Raw genomic sequence first — 19,761 nt, forward strand, 5'->3', positions numbered from 1 at the left:
GAGTATGGGGCGGGGGGATGAAAGTAGGAAGAGTGATACAGTTAGAAGAGTATATGGTGTAGTGGATAGAGCAAAGACTTCGGAGTCAGAAGGTCATGGGTTCTAATCCCACTTATTCCACTTGTTTCTTCCACTTATTCATCATTCCCATCTTTCTTACACGCTCTGCTACTACCAGATGTCGCTTTGTTCCCCCTTGAGCTCTAACTGCATAATTGATTTGTGTCTGCCTTCTTCATCCCATTAGATTGAAAATGGTTTAAGGTCAGAGGTCTGTTCCTTAGCTTTTTTTTTGTGGTCTGCCCAGCACTTATCATGGTGGTTTGCACATAGTTGTTCAGTAAATACTATTGTTTTAGGAAAGGGAATGCTTTCCAGGAATAGAGGTTTGGGGATTATTGGGAGAACACGGTAGCTTTGAGAAACGGCCACAGGCACTGCAAATAGTCTGGGCACCACTAAAGCAAAGGACTATCTTCCCTCTAGACCATGAGCTTGTTGTGGGCAGGAAAGGTGTCTGCCAAGTCTGTTATATTGTACTCTCCCAAGTGCTCAGTACAGTGCTCTGCACAAAGTAAGCACTCAATAAATAGGAACTGATTTACATGCATACAGTGTAGACTGGAGTATCGGGCTACACCAAACCTGTATGGATAGGATTTTACTTTCAATAGCTTCTTCTTCCCAAAGAATGGGTAGATAGGAATTCTTGCAGAGCCCTTGACAATCTGGAGAGTAAGGGAAACATGGTGGGAAGCAGCATGGCCTAGTGGATAGGCTCAGACCTGGGAGTCAGAAGGACTTGAGTTCTAATCCAAGCTCCGCCACTTGCCTGCTCATTGTCCTTGTGTAAGTCACGTCACTTTTGTGGGCCTCATTTCCCTCATCTGTAAAGTGGGGATGAAGACTTTGAGCCCAATGTGGGCCAGGGACTGTGTTCAACCTGATTAGGTCATGTCTGTCTCAGTGTTTAGTATAGTCCCTGGCACATAGTAAATGCTTAACAATACCATAAAAATGTGGCAGGGGACCAGTATTGAATTTTAAGAAGGAAAGTTTGGTAACCTAATGAAGATCATTAATTCAGGAAAAACATTCCTATGAAATGTCAGCCCCCCTCCCTCCAGTTTCTAGTGTCCAGTGTGAAATAGGACAAATGTGTAAAAAACACTTGTATAGTTTAGAAGCTTCATGGTTTATTTGATGCATTCCAGATGACCTATTTCTAGAATTATCCTGCAGGGATGCAATATGGCACCGCATAGAATAATTTTTACTCAAAAAGACTCTCTTGACATTCCCACGTTCTTTGTGCAAGTGTCCATTGCCCTGAATGGACATAAATGGAATTCTGTAGCTCATCCCTAACAATCAGTTGCTAGCATTTCATAAGAATTCAAATTCTTATGGGAGTACATCCGGTTACATGTTATTTTCTCGGTCATTTAAGAAATGGGAATGACAGAAGTCATAAATCCTCTTTTCTCGGCTGGGGAAATGAATCTTGCCCCCTGCCCTGATAGTTGCAGGTCTCTCATTAGTAGGATGGTAGGAGAATTAGGAAGTCAGTCAGTTAGTTGTATTTATTGAGTGCTTAGTGGGTGCCGAGTGCTGTACTAAGCACTCGGGAGAGTATGGTACAACACTATAAGACACATTCTCTGCCCACAACAAAGGAATTCTGGTTGGGTGGGTGTTGTTATATTGTACTCTCCAAAGCATTTAGTACAGTGCTTTGCACACAATAAGCACTCAATAAATATTAGTGAGTGACTGAATGGGTGGCTCCTTGGTATTTGTCCATCATTGCATGTGATGGGGAAATGGCATGGTGTCTTACAAATGGGCTAATTTTGTCTGATGCCCTAGTTTTGCCAGTCAGCTATGTGCTTATTGTGACATATTCAAAATTCAGTCATTATTCGGGAATCCTAGGGTTGAATAAAAAAAGGCTGTTACTATCGACGGAGCACAAAGGTCTTTGCTGGAGGGAAGAAAAGAAAGGCTAGATTATGGGAACAGTAGTTCTCCCAGAAAATTAACACATTCTGTCGTGTATAAGAAAAATGCATATTTAAGAAGATATTTTATGGCCTAAAAGCTAGGTTAGCGAACTCCAAATCTCCCAGGTCCAATTTGAAACAGTAATTTAATGAGCTTAATGATTGATAGTGCCCTGGTATTCATTAGAGAAGGGCCCTTCCTCTCAAAAGGCTATTCCCAAGAGCAAGGACCTAGAAGCCAGAGGACCTGAGTTCTAATCCCGGTTCTGCCATTTGCCAGTTGTGTGACTTTGAGCAAGCCACCGTAATTTTTTCTATACCTCGGTTCCCTCATCTGCAAAATGGGGATTAATTGATTTAGTCATTCAGTTGTATTTATTGAGTGCTTACTGCATGCAGAGCCCTGAACTAAGTGCTTGGGAGAGAACAATACAAGAATAAATCAATACCTGTTCTCCCTGCTAGTTAGGCTGTGAGCCCCATGTAGGTACTGATTTTTGTATAGCAACCCCAGCGCTTAGTATAGGTTTTGGCACGCAGTAAACACCTAACAAATACCTAAATAATAATTATTATTTTTATTATGATCAAGTGTACCAAATGTACCAGTTTTCTGCTTCTGAAGAACTGAATTAGGACTGCTGAGATTCCACAAAAGTGACATTTTATTTTAGCATTCTGCAAATTCAAGAAAGTAGTGGAGTTGTCATCTGCAGGCATGATGGAGGACAAGGTAATTCTGCTAGTAAAGTGGATATGTACATATGGTTCAGTAACTGCAGAAATATAGTGCATGTACTTAGTGAATTAAAAATTGAGCCTGTAGATTAATGACTGGTTCGAAATAATCAGAGAAGCTTTGTACAGTGCTGCAGAGCTTAGTATAGTGCCTGGAACATAGTAGGCACTTAACAAATACCATTAAAAGAAAAAGAAGAACAATGTTTCTTGGAAGAGTTGGGCCTTAGGTTGTGGAGTTTGAAGACTGTAGCAGAATATCTATTGCCATAGAGGCAGAAAAGCCCGAGTGTTGATTTGTCCACGTGAATGTTATCCAAATCCCTCCTTGAACTGGACCAAAATTTTCTATCAGCCCAACTTCCTGGGGTAAAAAATTGCCTGTATTTTTATCACCCACTGGGTGAAGAAGCTTCATTTTGAACCTGATTTTGATTTTGGAGGGCTCTGAATAGAGAAGGACCACAATCAGAGTAAGGACACCTAGAAAATGCTTTTAGTGGTAACATGCAAGACAGGAGAGTGGCTTAGGCCAAAATTCCAGAAAGGAAGAAGTCCTGGCTTGCATTTTTCAGGTTGAGAAGTGAGTCTTAATGAACTTGGAAAATTTTCTGTGATTTCCAAAGCTTGCACATGCCTAGAGTACTTGTACTCAATTATTGCAGCTTTCAATATTTGGAGAGGAACATCTGAAAAACAGCACTTTTCAAAGAAACTAGAGGGCTCAGATGATAAAATCTGAAGACAGCATTTATTATCATCATCATCATCAGTGTTTGAGTGGTTACCTTGTATGCATTACACTGTACTAAATGCTTGGGATAGTACAATACAACAGGGTTGGTAGACAGGCTCCCTGCCTACAGTGAACTTAACCAAGTAACTTATGCAGGTAATGTTTTTCCCCCTTCAAGGTTCCAGAATCTAATTTTGGTTTAGGGTCAGCTCATGCCTTTCCCCAATCACCTTGTTTTCACTTTAGAAGTGTGAACAATCCTAAACAGGTATCCCAACAACCTGTAGGGGTTACTATAATTACATAACACCCCCCCCCCCCCCCCCAAAACCCAGTAATTGAATCAACATGTTCTCTGAAAATAAGTAAAATACCACATTCCCCACCTTATCAACAGTGGAGTTTTTTATTGGGAATCCATACCATTTTCCTTTGGGGCCCACCTCCGTATAAAGGTAACCCCAACCTAATTACATAATGATCATTTAAGTGTGTATCCAGCAGGCATATGCCAGGCATTTGCCCAGCCTGCTAAGACATTCCTTGAGGCCATCTGGCTTACTCCAAGTTGGGGATTCTGGCCTGTTCCAGAGCAGATCCTGTAGTAGTATGGAGTGATTTAGTCTAGAGCATATGGGTAATCCAGAGTCCTCTGGAACCCTTGGGACGTTGGCCCCATCCAAACCTGGCATCCATCTATCGCTATCGTCAACAGCCAGTCTTTCTTCTCTCCCCCATGCTGTTTGGCCCTTCCATTGCATTGGTGACTTACCCATACTCTGGGTAACCAATTTGGGGGTGTTGGGGATATCTTTACCAGAGGTGGCCCCAAAAGGAAAATGTTGTGCATTCCCAATTAAAACAAAAAAGCACTCTTGATAAAGTGGAGGATGTGGGATTTTACTTATTTCAGAGAACAGGCCAATTCAATTACTGTGGGTCATGTTTGTGGGGGAAAAAGAAAATTTCTGTTATCGTTTCCTTCTTTATATTGCAAAGCATGTGGAAGCTCCAGGAATGGAGTTATATAAATGTTGGACTGTCTCAAAGCTTTTGCATCACTGTATTTGCTACATATATTATCTGGTTCTAATATAAATGGATATGTCCTTTGGTTATTAAAATGTGTTTTTATGTAATCTGTGATGCTGGTGCTCTCAAATCAGCAGATTCATCCTTTCTGTCATGGAAAAATAAGTTGTTCTGAGCAGAAAAAAATATCCACAACCCACAGGTTTGCCCTCTTTCCCCAGGGTGTTTGAGTGGTGTTTTTTTGTCTTGTTTAGGTGACGGCTTCCTTCCTTCCCTAGTGTTCTTTAATGCATTTTTATTACAACATGACTAAGTAAATGATGTATGTTTTCATGTCTGTTTCAGTTTACTGAGAGAACATTCGATCGATGGCACTGGGTGGGCTCCCACAAGAACATTAAAGGTACAGTGCATTTTCAGATTGAGAATGTTCCATCTTCCATCGTATTCCATTGTCAGCACCAGCGTTGGCCCCTCCATCCTTCAAATGTGCTTTTAGTAGCCGTCAAGTTTTTAACATTTATATCAGTCTGACAACAAATGTTTTTAAACCAGGAGATACACACACATTTTCATGGCTCATCTAATTCACCTAGACCCCTCCCCTGTAGGAGAGCTCACATTGTCGTCATCCACACTGGCAAAAAACTGTACTGGCAAAAACTGTAGTGGAATTAACCGGTCAGTTCTCTGCGTTTGTTGTGAAGGTGGCCCAAAAGGCTATTGTGATTTAAATTGCACAGTGTACAATCAATTGCTTGGATGGCTTGTTGATCTAGCAGAGTTTCCCCTGCTAGACCATGGAGCCCTACCCCATTCCCCCTCTCCCCCCCCCGCCCCCCAGACATGAGTGACACGAAAATATGTCCCAGTGGCCGGTGCAGTCCTAACCGAGGCTGCTAAGAGGATGATGGGTACACCTTTCCATCTCCCCTTCTAGACTGTAAGCTTATGGTGGGCAGGGAATGTGTTTGCTTATTGTTGTGTTTTACGCTCCCAGGCGCTTAGTACAGTGCTCTGCACACAGTAAGTGCTCAATAGATACAATTGAATGTAAGGTAGGGAGCAGGAACGTGGTTACACCTTTCATTATAAGGAAGGGAGCAGGAAGATGTGTACCCCTTTCCTTATATAGTAGGGGGTCAGTAGCTTTGGCATCAGAAGGTCTCCACTGGCTAAGGAATTTGAACTGAAGGGCACATGTACAGAGTCACTAAATCTAGGATGTAGTCCTGCCTTTATTCAGCCTCAAAATGGCGAATCTTTTGCCTCTGCAAAACTTATGAATCAAGATCAAGGTAATGTCAACTTGCTTCTGGGGCAAGTGAGCTGCTCCTCAATGACTGAAAAGACTCCACTGTCTGCGCCAGTGAGTTGGGGCCGGGGCAGACTTGTCAACTGCAGGCCATTGCGGGTCCCCTCTGTCCTCTCAACAGGTCCTCTGTCCCATCTGGCCCAGGAGATGGGGTGCTGGGGATTCAGCTCCAGCCGGCCCACGGTGGGCTTTTATGGAGGATCACATGCAGTCAGGTGACTTGACTGCTTGTTCCTTCCTTGGGGAAGGCTACAGCTGAGGCTCTGCTTGCATCTTCGCAGCATCCGGGACTGGCTTCTTTTCTGTGTCTGGGAATAATAAAAATTGTGAAATTTGTTAAACACTTACTCTGTACTGAGCTGAGGTCTAGATACAAGTTGATTAGGTCCCACAGGGGCTCACAGTCTAAGTAGGAGGAAGACCAGGTAATGAATCCCCATTTGGCCAGTGAGGGAACTGAAGCACAGAAAAGTGAAATGACTTACCTATGGTCACACAGCAGGGAAGTAGCCAAACTGGGATTAGAACACAGGTCCTCTGACTCCCAGGTCTGTGCTATTTCCCTTAGACCATGCTGTTGTTATTTGGATGGTTCACCGAGGGGATTCCCGAAACCAAGTATGCAGATGTCCTCCCCCTACCCTTTTTTGGCCAGCTGGAATTCACAGGAATCTTCATCAGCCGGGCAAATGAAGTTGCATCATCCCAAGACATCATCATCATAGGTAGATCTGAGAGAGGTAGCACAGGTCTGTGGTTGAGTGAATAGTTCTGAGCCAGCCATCCCTACTCCAGAAACAGATCACAAAACCAAATCCAACATCTAGCCTGTTGGTCATTAAACAGATTTTTTCTCTTCTCTCAATCCTAAAGTAAATTCCTATGAAACCTGGGCAGGTGCACTGTGATCCAGCATTGAGGGGGGTCAGCTGGGCCCTCTGACAACACCTGTGGAGCTTCAGCAAGTCTCCTTAAAGACGCAGTGCTCACCCTGAAGAGCCATAGTCCAGGTATGTAGCGTGGCCTGGTCAATAGGGCACGGGCTTGGAAGTCAGAAGGACCTGGGTTTGAATTCCTGCTCCGCCACTTGTCCACTGTGTGAACATGGGCAAGTCGCTTCACTTCCGCAGGTCTCAATTACCTCATCTGTAAAATGGGGATTAAGACTGTGAGCCCCAAGTGGGATTTGGACTCTGTCCAACCTGATTAGTTTGCATCTGCCCCAGTGCTTAGAACAGAGCTTGACACATAGTAAGCACTTAAGTTCCAGTATTATTATTATCTTCCACACCACTTCATCCATAGATGCAGTCTCACTGTTGAACAATAGCTATATGTATATCACAGTATGGTTTCTGCTAAGCCTCTATGTGTCCCCCATGGAGCTGAAACTTAGGCTTCCATAGGTAGTTCATTTATAAACACTTATTTTCTTTCTAGTTTTCAGCTTTATGAATAGAGCAGACCCTCGCACAGTATAACATCTGTTTCCATCATTGGTTTCCTAATAGAGCCATCCATCTCCACATTGGAAAGGCCAGCAGAATCTGGACACGTTCCAGGACTCCTGATTTTTTTTCATCTTTGTAGCCCCGTTTGAAAAGAATCTTCATTTGTGACTCCGTTCACAGCTCTTTTTTCTTTCTGAAATGCGCAGCATTCTCTCTGAGAAATCTAGTCATTCACTTTCCAAGCAATGTGGAATATATTTCAAATGGTAATGTTGATTTTCCTAAGAGATAAAGGATGATGGTATTAGCTGTTGAAAGTTATTCCAGGAATACAACTTGAAGACTTGCCTTCTTGATTTCAGTTGCATAATCATGGTTGGATTTATGTTGAAGTTGATATTTATCTTTTTACCACCCACTAAGGAGAAGCCATTGCAGTTCTTTGAGCATGTTTGTTCACGCATAAGCATTCATGCCTCTCTTGAGCCTTGATTTCAAGCACCCATTGGAAGAGTTTGGATAAATTCACAAGAACCTAAACTGATGCAAGCACTTATCCTATCCCACCTTGATTATTGCATCAGCATCCTTGCTGACCTCCCTGGCTTTCCCCACTCCAGTCCATAATCAGTTCTGCTCCCCGAATCATTTTCCTTTAAAAATGTTTAGAACAGTGCTTGGCACATAGTACACACCTAACAAATACCATAATTATTATTATTTAGATCATGTTTCCCCACTCATCAAGAAACTCCAGTGGTTGCCCTTCCACCTCCGCATCAGACAAATACTCCTCACCATTGACTTTGAAGCACTCAATCACCTTGCCCCCTTCTACCTCACCTCGCTACTCTACTACTTCAAACCAGCCCGCATACTTTTTCCTCTAATTCTGACTTTCTCACTGTAGATCGATCTCATCTATCTCACCGCCAGCCTCTCGCCCACATCTTACTGCTGGCCCGGAAGGCCCTCCCTCTTCATATCAGACGGATAATTGCTTTCCCCCTCTTCAAAGCCTTATTGAAGACACATCTCCTCCTAGAAGTCTTCCCTGACTAAGCCCTCCTCTCCTTCTCCGACTCCCTTCTGCACCGCTCTTACTCGCTCTTTCATTCATCCTCCCTCCCATCCCCACAGCACATATGAATGTATCTGTATGTGTATATATCTGCTATTTATTTATCTACTTATTCATTTATTTATATTAATGTCTATCTCCCCCCTAGACTATGAGCTTGTTGGGGACAGGGATATGCCTGTTGTTATATTGTACTCTCCCAAGCACTTAGTACAGTGCTTTGCACAGATTGAATGAATGAACTCCCCTGATGCACTGTGCATTCTATAAACTTGGTGAAATTGGAATTGCCACTAGAGTGACTTTAAAACGATCCATGGTAAATCACCACCAAGTGTTTAACTGGAGAAAAAGACTTCTGGAAACTGACAATTCACTTTTGTGATAGTCAATTGTATTTATTGATCACCTGTGTGGAGAGCACTGTACTAAGTGATGGGAGAGTAAAATACAACAATGTATCAGAGTTGGTAGACACATTCCTGGCCCGCAACGAGCTCACAGTTTAGAGGCGGAGACAGATGTTAATAGAAATAAATTATGGACATATACCTAAGTGCTGTGGGAATGAGGGATGAATAAAGGGCACAAATCAGGGCGACACAAAAGGGAGTGGGGAAAAAAGGAAATGAGAGCTTGAAAATGTTACATTCCAAGTTTCTATTCAGCTGTTTTCACCCTTGGTTCTTCAAATACCAATGCATACTCCTAGTGAAAATATCTCTCCTTAAAAAGCCTTTTGAATTCTCCCCGTTCCCAAATCAGTAAGTGTAGATGGCATCATGGACTAACTGATCTTTGTCAGTATCTAGTAAAACCCATCTCATCCATCTATGTGTACTAAGCCTATGTGAGGATGATTCCTGCTTCTGCCTGTTATATAATGTTCTTTCACCTACTCCTTTTACTTTTTTTCCATGGTATACATTAAATGCTTACTATGTGCCAGGCACTATTCTTAGTGCTGGGGTAGATACACGCTAATAAGGTTGGGTACAGTTCCTGTCCCACATGGGGCTCTCAGTCTTAATCCCCATTTTACAGCCGAAATAACTGAGACCCAGAGAAGTGAAGTGAATTGCCCGAGGTCACAAGCAGACAAGTGGTGGAGCCAGGATCAGAACCTGGGTCCTTCTGACTCCCGGGCCTGGGCTCTATGTACTTAGCCACACTGCTTCTCCACTTCTAACTCAAGTTTATCTACCAGTCTCCCCTTTCCAAGGACCATGTTTTTCATTCCTTTTCCAACTGTGTCATCCTATTCTGTGCACTATCTATTATCTATCTATTACCTATCTATTATCTATTTAGTTTTTGAGTGACTGGTAACTAGCTTCAATGTTGCCTGTTTCTCCTCTTCACCACTTTCCAGTGTCCAGCCTGTCACCCTCCCCACACCTACTCTCTTATTTCTGGGGACTTCTGTTTGTCTTCCTCCCTCCAAACTTCTCCTCCACACAAATCTTCTTCTGTTCCAGACGAGGGTGCTGCAGGATCTGAACAAATGAAATTATTCCCTCAGAATGAGATGGCCTGTCTGTTCCTCCTTCCCCATTTATTCCTGAAACACTTTAACCAGTAAGCAGAGCATAATAATTACGAGAATCCACAGGATGTTCAATTCATGGAATGAGAATTTCCTTTTTAGGTTAGGATGGGCCTCTCACTTCATCCTTCTTTCCAGAAGTCATTAGGAACTTGGTATGAGACATTGATATGTCCCTTTGTACCTAATTACTGGGTTAATAGTGTTAGGATCACATTTGTCAAAGGTTTCATCTGTTTCTCTGAGCCAGGCAACTTAAAGCCTAAATTTAATTAGCTTAATGCTCATAAAATTAAATTAAATTTTGTTGGAAATTTGTATTCCAGTTTTGTAATTTTTTGAGTTTTTAGGCTCAAGACTTTAAATGTCTTTAAACATGTAAAAGAGTAATTTTTTTCCAGTTTTATTAAAATTCCAAGGTGAGTTCTAGAGAGCTCCAGAATTCCTGTCTAGTAGATGTCTTGTTTTTTTCAAACATTTGTGGACAAGTTTGACAACATAAAGAAGAATATTTGTATACATGTATGTAAATGCATATATGTTTATATTCTTTATGGATATAAATGAATATATAATATATATTTATGAGTATATATTCTTTAAGAATACATACATGTATATATTCATATACACACATATATATATATATATTCTTCGTTATGTTGTCTCTTTTTGTGTGTTTAGCCCCTTGGTGACTGTAACATCCTGTCAGAATAAATTTGAACATACTGGCTCTGCTACCTTTTTTTCCTCTATCATTCCATGATTACTTACAAACAATTTCAGCAATTTGAACCCTTCTAAACCTAGATCAGCACTCCTTTTAAACTGTATTTAACATAGTACCCTCTGACTGAGTGTATTTCAAAGTACTTTCTTGTAAGACTATTAAGCTTATCTATCTGTATAACCTTCACAGCTTCTTAAACTGTGGCTTAGTCAAGGAAAAAAAATGGTGTCCGATCTGGTTGTCCTGCATTTATCACGGTGCTAGCAAATGGCTCAGAACCTAGGAAGTGCCTAATGAATGCAATAATTCTATACAGATTATGTATTATGCCTGTATTAGACACTTGAAAGTGAGCCTTAAGATGTCATTTTCACCCTCTGTACTCACTACCTAAATAGATAAGAAAGCATAAATCTATAAAAATCCACAAGTTCAAAGATTGCTGAGTGTATAAAAAATGGAATACAAAATTAGTAAATATCTCTCTGAATGTGCTGAGATGACTGAGGCCTTGGCACGGATGGGAAGACAACACAAGTAATTGGGGAGGGCTTCCTAGAGGCAGTGAGTAGGAAGAAGGAGAACAGCTTGGTGCCGATCAATCAGTAGTATTTATTGAGCACGTACTATGTGCAGAGCACTTTACTAAGTGGTTGGGAGAGTTTTGTGAGCTTGAAGGGGGAAAAGGCATCCTACATCTTAATAGATGGGCCTCTTTTCTGAAGTGCAGCATAGAGAATAATGATTGCAGCCGTGTGGGACTCTTCAGTCTCCATGGCTACCAGGCTACATCCACCACGCCGTCTCTGCTCAAAGTCTCTAGGAGAAGCTGGGAATACCATTTTGCTCCCTTATTCTCCCTTCCCCACTCTCTAATGGTCCCAGAACATGACTTATGCTGCCCTCCCTACTCAGGTATTTATGGTAAAACTTGCTCTTTTGGCATCAGTGTAGAATGGAGAGGGAATATCAAGGGAGAAGAGAGAAATCTTAATTTGAATGATGCCATCAAGATGATCCTGTTATTATTCAATTGTCTTCAAACTGTATAACTCCTATGCTGTACTCTCCCAAGCACTTTAGTATAGTGCTCTGCACACAGTAAGTGCTCAGTGAATACGGTGGATTGATTGATTGATTCAAAATGTTATCATTCATAAGGGTCTACTGGTGGATACAGGCTTGGGTTAATGAATTTCCAGGATTTTCAAAGAAAAAGTCAGCTTGTTGTAATACCTGTTACATACCTTACACTACAAATATCACTGTTGAATTGACATAGGTTCACAAACCACAGGTAGGAGGGGAGAACGTATTTTTCTGAAGCTATATTCAGTCTCTCCTCTGCCTCAAGTCACCTTCCTTACCCAGAAAAAGATGCTGTGTGAGTCTTCCTCGTCAGTTCACATTTCCAGAGAGCGGAGACCAGCTCTAGCAAGTCAACTAAATGTGGATCTGTTCTTTGCCTTTAGAGATGACGACAGACAGACTTCTCATGGGGTTACAAGTGTAGATAGATTCTGTTGCAGTAATGGGTTTGCCGCTTGTGTGCATTATTGTGTGCATCAGTCGTATTTATTAAGCATTTACTGTGTGCAGACCTCTGTGCTAAGATGTAACGGACTTGGTGAGCACACTTTCCACCCTCAAAGAGCTTGCAGTCTAGAGGGAGAGACACATTAATGTGAGTATATATGAATATAAATGTTACGGATATGTACATAAGTGCTGTGGGGCTGAGGGAGTGAATAAAGGATGCAAATCCTAGTGCAAGGGCAAAGCAGAAGCGAATGGGAGGGAAGTTCAATAAACTGGGTGTCTGTACCAATAGCAAGAGACTTTTTTTTCTTCTAGTGGTATCTGTTAAGCAGTTACAATATGCCAGACACCATACCAAGCACTGGGGTAGATGCAAGCTAATCAGGTTGGACATGTAATTAGTTCTGTAGATTGTAAACGCCTTATGGGCAGGGAACATATCTGTTTATTCTGTTATACTGTCCCAAGCACTTAGTACAATGGTCTGTACATAGTAAACGCTCAAATACTATTGGTTGATTGACACAATGCATTTCCCACATGAGACTCAAAGTCTTAATCCCCATTTTACAGATGAGGTAATGGAGGCCCATAGAAGTTAAGTGACTTGCCCATGGTCACACAGCAGACAAGTGGTGTAAGCAGGAGAAGAATCCAGGTCCTCTGACTCCCAGGCCCATGCTCTTTCCAGTAGGCCATACTGCTTAAACTGCAAGTTCAGTGTTTTGCAACTGTGGGTTTGTTCAATTTAGAATGCCATGGCATGCCTGTTGCTCAGTTGAAATCAGGACTAAAAATAAAGAACAACCCCCCCTCACACGCCCCACCCAGCTATTATACTTATTTTTTGGCAAGGTCGTCATATACTGGAATGTATAATTTTTGCTGAAACAATTTTCCACTCACTTGTCACACTGCCATTGTGTGTGGTGTCAATATGTCTTGAAATTCAGAGGTGTCATAAATAATACTGTTGTAGCTTCTGCAGTTGCTCTGGATGACTGTAGCACATGGCAATAATAAAAATGCCATGGTTGATTTTTAAATTATAGTAAATTACTTTTCTCATGACATTGTGATTAGGTGCCATGTGACTAGGTGCTTTTAACTGAAAGAATTGCCTGAATTGGCAAAGGTAAAAACCAGTGTAGTAAATATGGAGGTTTATTCAAAGGACTTTATTTTATCACGAGTACATATTATTGGTAATGGCCTCTGTAATTTTCAAGATGACAGTATAAGGCGACATAGGTAATAGAAATGCCCATACATTTATGCGTACGTTTGAGAGTGTCCAAAAGCACATAACAGATGTTGCTTCCTTATCTCTGTAGTCTTATTCAGTCTCTTCTGATCTTTTTCATTTTGAAGAGCCTTTGATTAGACCCTATTCACTCCCATCCCCCTTGCCCAGACCAGCTGTTCCAGACATTTAACTCCCTCCTTGAACCCCCACCCCTCCACACCCTCGCCTCAGGCCCCTCACTCCCACCCATCACTTACCTCTAATGGCCTGGCTTCAAACTTTAATGAAAAAATTGAAGTTATCAGGTGAGATGTCCCTAAAATCTCCCCTGCTCACCCTCAGTTCTTCTTTCCTCTTGCCCCTTTTTTGACTCTTCCCATGTTTTCCAACACTCTGTCAAGAGGAGATCTCCCATCTCCTCTCAACATCTACCCTCTCCATCCGTCTCCGAGCCCTTCCCTTCACACCTTATCAAAAATTTTGCCCTTCCCTTTTACCCACCAAGTGTTCACTTTCCAATTGCTACTTCTCCACTGTTTTCAAACATGCTTATGTAGTCCCTCCCCACCACTCTCACCACAAAAAACAACAAACAAAAAAAACCCAAAAAACAAGCCTCCCTTGACACGAAGTAGCACTTTTAACCCCAAGTTTCGTAAGGAAAGAGCCACAGGGAGGCCAAGGAGAAATCAGCCCCAGGCATGGCAAACATTAATCCCCACAAGGGATAGCCAGCATGGCTGGGACTGTGGGTCCCACATTAGTCTTTTCATTCTGGTACCTGACCCTCCGTCCCCTCGCCCCGCCCACCAAGTACTTCTCATCCATGTCCTGCCTCTGGCCTGGAACATATTCCCTCTTCATATTCAACAGACAGTTGGCCTCTCCTCACCTTTAAAGCCTTATTGAAGGCTCATGTCCTCCTAGAGGCCTTCCCAGAATAAGCCCTGATTTCCTCTTCTCCCACTCCCTTCTGCATTGCCCTGATTTACTTCGTTTCTTCACCACATTCTCTGCCCCACAGTGCAGTGAGTGGACCAGCAAGATATTTGCTGATAGTTTCCTGGTACAGTGGGAAATAGAAGCAGCAGAGTTGTTTAGTGGAAAGACTACAGCCTTGGGAGTCAGATGGACCTGGGTTCTAATGCCAGCTCTGCCACTTGTCTGCTGTGTGACCTTAGGCAAGTCACTTCAGTTCTCTGTGCCTCAGTTACATCATCTGGAAAAGTGGGATTAGGGCTGTGAGCTCCATGTGGGACAGGAGCTATATCCAACCAGATTAGCTTACATCTAGGGAAGCAGTGTGGCTCCATGGAAAGAGCACGGGCTTGGGAGTCAGAGGTCATGGGTTCTAATCCCGGCTCTGCCACTTAGCTGCGAGACTTTGGGCAAATCACTTCACTTCTCTGAGCCTCAGTTACCTCATCTGTAAAATGGGGATTAATAATAATAATAATGATGGCATTTATTAAGCTCGTACTATGTGCCGAGCACGTTCTAAGTGCCGGGTTAAGACTGTGAGCCCCACGTGGGACAACCTGATCACCTTGTATCCCCCCAGCACTTAGAACAGTGCTTCGCACATAGTAAGCGCTTGCCATTATTATTATTATTATCTATCCCAGCGCTTAGTACAGTAGTGCCTGGCAAATAGTAAACACTTATAGCAGGATTAAAGAAATCAAATGAATTAGGAAGAAGGCTGTTCATTTTCAGTGTATTTATTAGCTCTACTTGCCATTATTTCAGAGATATTATAAGCAGATATTTAACTGCCTTAGAGAAGTGGTTGTATTCTATCACCAACCCAATCTCTAACTGTGTGGTCTTAAATATCATCAAGGAGAATTCACTTTCAAAAAAAGCAATATTTAATGTACCATACGACATTTAATGTACCACACACTTCGCTCTTCTAATGCCAACCTACTCACTGTACCTCAGTCTTTTCTATCTCGCCTCTAACTTCTCACCCACATTCTGCCTCAAGCCTTGGAACACCCTCCCTCTTTGGCAGATGATCACTCACCCACCTTCAAATCCTTATTAAACGCACATCTCCATCAAGATTTCTTGTCTAAGCCTCATTTCCTGTTCTCCCACTCCCTTCTGCATTGCCCTGATTTGCTTCCTTTTATTCACCCCTCCCTCAGCCCCACAGCACTTACATACATATCCATTATTAACTGATATTAATGTCTGTCTTCCCCTCTAGATTATAAGGTCGTTGTGGGCAGGGAACATGTCTACTAACTCTGTTATACTGTTACATTGTATTCTCCCAAGCCTTTAGCACAGTGCTCTGCACACAGTAAGCACTCAGTAAATACAATTGATACCAAGTTTTTGAGCAGTTGGCCTTTCAAGTGTTCTAGACTGTAAACTCGTTATGGGCCGGAAACATGTCTGCTAATTCTGTTCTATTGTACTCTCCCAAGCGCTTAGAACAGGGCTCTGCACATAGTAAGTGCTCAATAAATACCAGTGATGTATTGTTGTACTTGATGCCAGTCTCAGGTAATTTCCCCTTATAAGATATGCACATGAATTCTGAATGCTCTTTGATTCCTCCTGTTTGTTGGTATAAGGTAGTCTGTGACTTCAGCAAGTTTCTGTTCCTCTTCTTGGAGTAATAAAAGTGATTACCCTGACTCAGTCACTGATTTGAAACATTAAGCTGCTTCTAAAAATATTCAAATCTTCTCTTTTGTTGTGATCAAGAGACGATGACACATAACGATCCAACAATTTTTACTTATTGTGACACTGACTCAGTCTCTGCAGTCCTCAAGGGAAAACAAGAGTAAAATCCCTTCTCTGAGCTAGAGGCCCTTTGGGTCTGCTGCCTGTTGTGATGCCTGTATATATGTATATACCTGTATATATGTATATATGTTTGTACGTTATTACTCTACTTGTACATATTTATTCTATTTATTTTATTTTGTTAATATGTTTTGTTCTCTGTCTCCCCCTTCTAGACTGTGAGCCCACTGTAGGGTAGGGACCATCTCTATGTGTTGCCAACTTGAACTTCCCAAGCACTTAGTACAGTGCTCTGCACACAGTAAGTGCTCAATAAATACGATTGAATGAATGAATAAATGAATGCTGCTAACTGATTCTGCTTTTCCTGCACTACAGCCTGTCTCTCACTCTTTGACCTTGAGGTCAGTATCCAAAGTCAGAACCCAGATTCCAACATTCCCAGTGTCTCCTGCAGCTTGCATTCGTGCACTGGAGTTGGCCAGCCTTTAGCAAGGCTTCTGCCAGAAGGGGAACACAGCAGGGAAAGGAGGGGAACCCCTGGCTCCTAATTTCCAACAGTGGGCTCCATGCAAAGGGCAGAGAAACAGTATGGCCTATTTGAAAGAGCATGGGCCTAAGTTCTAATCCCTGCTTTGCCATTTGCCTGCCATGTGACCATGGACAATTCCGCTAAACTTCTTTTCATCCGTAAAGTGGGGATTCAGTATATGTTCAATCTATCAATCGTATTTATTGAGCATTTACACTGTGCAAAGGACTGTACTAAGCACATAGGAGAGAACAATATAACAAAGATAGTAGACTTGTTCCTTGCCCACAACGAGTTTACAGTCTAGAGGGGGAGACAGACATTAATATAAATAAGTAAATTATGAGTATGTACATCAGTGCTGTGGGGCTGAGTGAGGGGTGAAGAAAGGGAGCAAATCCAGGTGCAAGAGTGACACAAAACGGAGTGGGAGAGGAGGAAAGGAGGGCTTAGAGAATCAATCAATCAATCAACCATATTTATTGAGCGCTTACTGTGTGCAGAGCACTGTACTAAACGCTTGGGAAGTACAAGCTGACAACATATAGAGGCAGTCCCTACCCAACAGTGGGCTCACAGTCTAAAAGGGGGAGACAGAGAACAAAACCAAACATACTAACAAAATAAAATAAATAGAATAGATATGTACAAGTAAATAGAGTAATAAATATGTACAAACATATATACATATATACAGGTGCTGTGGGGAAGGGAAGGAGGTAAGATGGGGATGGAGAAGGGGACGAAGGGGAGAGGAAGGAAGGGGCTCAGTCTGGGAAGGCCTCCTGGAGGAGGTGAGCTCTCAGTAGGGCCTTGAAGGGAAGAAGAGAGCTAGCTTGGTGGCTGGGCAGAGGGAGGGCATTCCAGGCCCGGGGGATGATGTGGGCCGGGGGTCGATGGCGGGACAGGTGAGAACGAGGCACGGTGAGGAGAATAGCGGCAGAGGAGCAGAGGGTACGGGCTGGGCTGTAGAAGGAGAGAAGGAAGGAGAGGTAGGAGGGGGCCGAAGTGATGGAGAGCCTTGAAGCCTAGGGTGAGGAGTTTCTGCCTGATGTGCAGATTGATTGGTAGCCACTGGAGATTTTTGAGGAGGGGAGTAACATGCCCAGAGCATTTCTGGACAAAGACAATCCAGGCAGCAGCTTGAAGTATGGATTGAAGTGGGGAGAGACACGAGGATGGAAGATCAGAGAGAAGGCTGGTGCAGTAGTCCAGACGGGATAGGATGAGAGCTTGAACGAGCAGGGTAGCGGTTTGGATGGAGAGGAAAGGGCGGATCTGGGCAATGTTGTGGAGCTGAGACCGGCAGGTTTTGGTGACGGCTTGGATGTGAGGGGTGAACGAGAGAGCAGGGGTGAACGAGAGAGCGGAGTTGAGGATGACACCAAGGTTGCAGGCTTGTGAGACGGGAAGGATGGTAGTGCCGTCACAGAGATGGGAAAGTCAGGGAGAGGGCAGGGTTTGGGAGGGAAGACAAGGAGTTCAGTCTTGGACATGTTGAGTTTTAGGTGGCAGGCAGACATCCAGATGGAGATGTCCTGAAGGCAGGTGGAGATGCGAGCCTGGAGAGAGGGGGAGAGAGCAGGGGCAGAGATGTAGATCTGGGTGTCATCAGCGTAGAGATGATAGTTGAAGCCGTGGGAGCGAATGAGGTCACCAAGGGAGTGAGTGTAGATCGAGAACAGAAGGCGACCAAGCACTGAACCTTGGGGAACCCCCACAGTAAGGGGATGGGAGGGGGAGGAGGACCCTGCAAAAGAGACTGAGAATGAATGACCGGAGAGATAAGGGGAGAACCAGGAGAGGACGAAGTCTGTGAAGCCAAGGTAGGATAGCGTGTTGAGGAGAAGGGGGTGGTCCACAGTGTCGAAGGCAGCTGAGAGGTCGAGGAGGATTAGGATAGAGTATGAGCCATTGGAGCCAAGAGAAGACCTCTTAGAGGAGATGGACCTTCAATAAGACTTCGTAAGTGGGGAGAGTAAATACGATTGATCGATCCTGTCCTCTTGGTTTAATTTTTGACGTTTTTTAGTAGACATTCTTTGGGTGGTTTTCCCAAGTTGACCCTTGGATACCGGCCTTCTCAAGGTCAAAAGCTATCTCGTGACCACCTGAGCCAGCAGGCGGAACTCGGAAGTGAGGGTGGGATACCGCCCCCATGACCAAATCTGCTAGATTGACAGCCCAAGCTGGGAATACAGAAGGTGTCCCTTGCCCCCGTGCCAATCAAATTAGGGATGGGTGGGGGGGGGGGGGGGGGGAGGGCATAGATTGGATAGACTGAGGCCAGAAGCTGGAATGACCTAGGGGCACAGGCAATAAATACCTGTCACCTCTGACCTTCGGGGTCAGAACACCAGGACACGCAGGAGCAGCCGCTGCAGCTGCAGCCCACGTGTCTCTCCCTGCCCCGAAGGCCAGATGCCCGCTCTACAACCAGAACCAACACACTGAGGCAAGGGCCGCGGGACGGGTGAGTGTCTCGTGGGTGGGACCCAGGTACCCCGCTGCTGATGGGAATCATGAGGGGATTTCTCCCATGTAGGGAGAGCCCATTGTGAGAGCTAGCCGCCCACCACGTGCACGGGTAATGTAATGAATTCTTCCCATGTGGGAAAGTAAGTGGATTCTTCCCGAGTGGGAAGTGCACATGGGTGAGAGCTAGCCGCCTCACCCACACGCGGTTAATGTATGATTGTGTTCCTCCCTTGTAGGGAAGCTCTAATATTGCTAATTGATTATATTCCTCCCGAAAGGGAAGTTCAATCCATTGCGCCTAAACAATTATATAAATTCAATTCGCCTCGCGGAATAAGTTTTATATAAAACTCAGGCTTTCTGTCCCCAGCCCCTCTCTCTTTCTCTCACCTCGCCGATCACTGAACGAACCCGTCCCCGGATGACAGGTGACAGTGGTTTTGAAATGTCTTTGTAACTTTTATAGAGGACAGGTTGGTTGGCTTTTTGGGAAACCCAGGCAGTTTGAAAAGCAGACTGCATAAAGCCTGTGGCTGAGGTGCCAGCCTAGGACTAAAAACTTGTCTTG

The 19,761-nt window shown here is 43.5% G+C and overlaps 1 protein-coding gene across 2 annotated transcripts in view; it reads left to right on the plus strand.

The window, feature by feature from the left end:
* The window catches only part of UBE2F (ubiquitin conjugating enzyme E2 F (putative)), a 158,597-nt gene that overhangs the window by 101,510 nt on the left and 37,326 nt on the right, over positions 1–19,761 (plus strand). The window contains exons 7-8 of one of the 2 annotated variants that reach the window (XM_038749772.1): positions 4,855–4,912; positions 7,336–7,813. In XM_038749772.1, coding sequence (XP_038605700.1) covers positions 4,855–4,912; positions 7,336–7,395 — 118 coding nt within the window. In that variant the 3' untranslated portion in view covers positions 7,396–7,813. Of the gene's footprint in view, positions 1–4,854; positions 4,913–7,335; positions 7,814–19,761 lie in introns of those variants that run through there. The other variant, XM_038749771.1, reaches the window with a different exon arrangement.

This window comes from Tachyglossus aculeatus, chromosome 7 (assembly GCF_015852505.1).
Source record: "Tachyglossus aculeatus isolate mTacAcu1 chromosome 7, mTacAcu1.pri, whole genome shotgun sequence".
Taxonomy (NCBI): domain Eukaryota; kingdom Metazoa; phylum Chordata; class Mammalia; order Monotremata; family Tachyglossidae; genus Tachyglossus; species Tachyglossus aculeatus.